The sequence below is a fragment of the Eurytemora carolleeae genome, unplaced genomic scaffold (assembly GCF_000591075.1).
Source record: "Eurytemora carolleeae unplaced genomic scaffold, Eaff_2.0 scaffold348, whole genome shotgun sequence".
Taxonomy (NCBI): Eukaryota; Metazoa; Arthropoda; class Copepoda; order Calanoida; family Temoridae; genus Eurytemora; species Eurytemora carolleeae.
In genome coordinates this window covers 252,188-253,793 of record NW_019396241.1, presented here as the reverse complement: position 1 = coordinate 253,793, position 1,606 = coordinate 252,188, and the positions used below count along the sequence as shown (strand labels likewise).

The 1,606-nt window shown below is 32.9% G+C and overlaps 1 protein-coding gene across 1 annotated transcript in view; it reads left to right on the top strand.

Moving 5' to 3' along the window:
- Nucleotides 1-331: 331 nt before the first annotated feature.
- Nucleotides 332-1,606, top strand: part of LOC111699123 (carbonyl reductase [NADPH] 1) — a 7,799-nt gene continuing 6,524 nt past the window's right edge. Inside the window, exons 1-2 of the mRNA XM_023469699.1 lie at nt 332-436; nt 1,220-1,286. Of these exons, the coding sequence (XP_023325467.1) occupies nt 403-436; nt 1,220-1,286 (101 nt within the window). The 5' untranslated portion in view covers nt 332-402. The remainder of the gene's footprint in view (nt 437-1,219; nt 1,287-1,606) is intronic.

Here is a 1,606-nt window from a genome sequence, read left to right as displayed (position 1 = left end):
TTCACTAAATACAACACAGAACACTAAGGATTGGAACTATATATTTCTTACACAACACTGACACTGAACAGTAACTCCAATGACAGCTAAACGAGAGGGGGAGACTGGGAGTGGAGAAGTCCTCAATTGATAATCACCGCCACCCTAACGTGTTTGGCGGTATTTACGGCTAACGCTCGTCAGTTTAGCAGTTTAGTAAATTTAACAATTTATAAACAGGGAAATAACCATTTATATATATTTTTTTCTCACAATACTTCAAAAAGAATAATTTCTGTTATATCCTTTTGTAATTAACTCTTTTAATCGATTCTGTCATCATAATTTTTGTCAAACATTTTAAAGACCCTAAATCGTTACATAATGTCTTTATAGTAATAAACTTGTATATTTTAAGATAAAATGAAAGTAGCAGTAGTGTCTGGAAGTAACAAAGGTAATTTATAAAACAATAATATTATACTTTTAAGAAAAATGAGTCGAATCAAAAAATATGAAGTACAGGGTGTCCCACATCATATTAGATCGTTTATAGCTCTAAAACTTGACATTTAAAGGACTAATCAGAAAATTATAAAAGAATGAAAAATGTTTAAAGGAAATCTATAAATTTTCTTGCAGTAAACGCCAGGTTTGTCGAGTTTTATGTGAGTATTTTGGTTTTATAGCTTAAGCTTTGAGCCTAATATGATATGGAATTCTCTCTATGTAAAAAAAAAGTGTCATTGAAAATTCAAAATTATGTCAATTTAAAGATTTATATATTTGTGCACATTTGCACATCGCATGCAGAGTAGGCTAAAGTTGAAAGAAAAACAAAATGAACGAATCTTGATGAATAAGTAAAATTTTTTGTTTTGGGGGTTGAATTTTTTTCTTTATTTTTTTCTTGTGTGTATGCGTGGGGGGCTCAATTTTCCTCTTGTCCCCCCTGATCATCACAGGGAGGAGGGGGGGGGGGGTTCTTCCCTTCTTCCCAAGAGTTTGCCTCAATAGTGATGTTTTACCCTAAAAATAAAATAAGGGGGGGGAGAAAGGTTTATATTTTTACTTAATCTTGCCCCCCCTCCCCCTTACTGACTAAAATTCTGAATATGCGCCTGATTCCCCAATGAAGAGCTTATGATAAAAACATTTGAAAGATTATTTTCTCTTTTTTTAAATAATGAAACCATTTTGTTTACCATGTTTAGAGTGCATGCAGTTCATGTTTATCTAGGTGTTGGTCTGGGAGTAGTGCGGGGACTCTGTAAGGAATTTGAAGGGGATGTTTATCTAACCTCAAGGTACGTCATAGTCGTATATATTAATACAATAAAGACGACTTTCTATTTCAATTTCTACACATCTTTCAAACATAAGAGACATCTACTCAAAGAGAAGTTGTCAAGTTTCTTTTAGTTTACCTGTAAACTTGTAATGTGAAAAATACTTGTTTAGAACTTAAGCCTTGATAATAATGTCGTCTTCATTTTATTGATAAAATAGCCGACCACTGTTTATTCAAAAGAAATGTCTTCCTTACTGAAGAGAATACAAGGTTCTCACATATCTTTGTTTACATTTAAAGTGAACTGGAGGTTTAAATAACAGGGGGGGGGGGGAA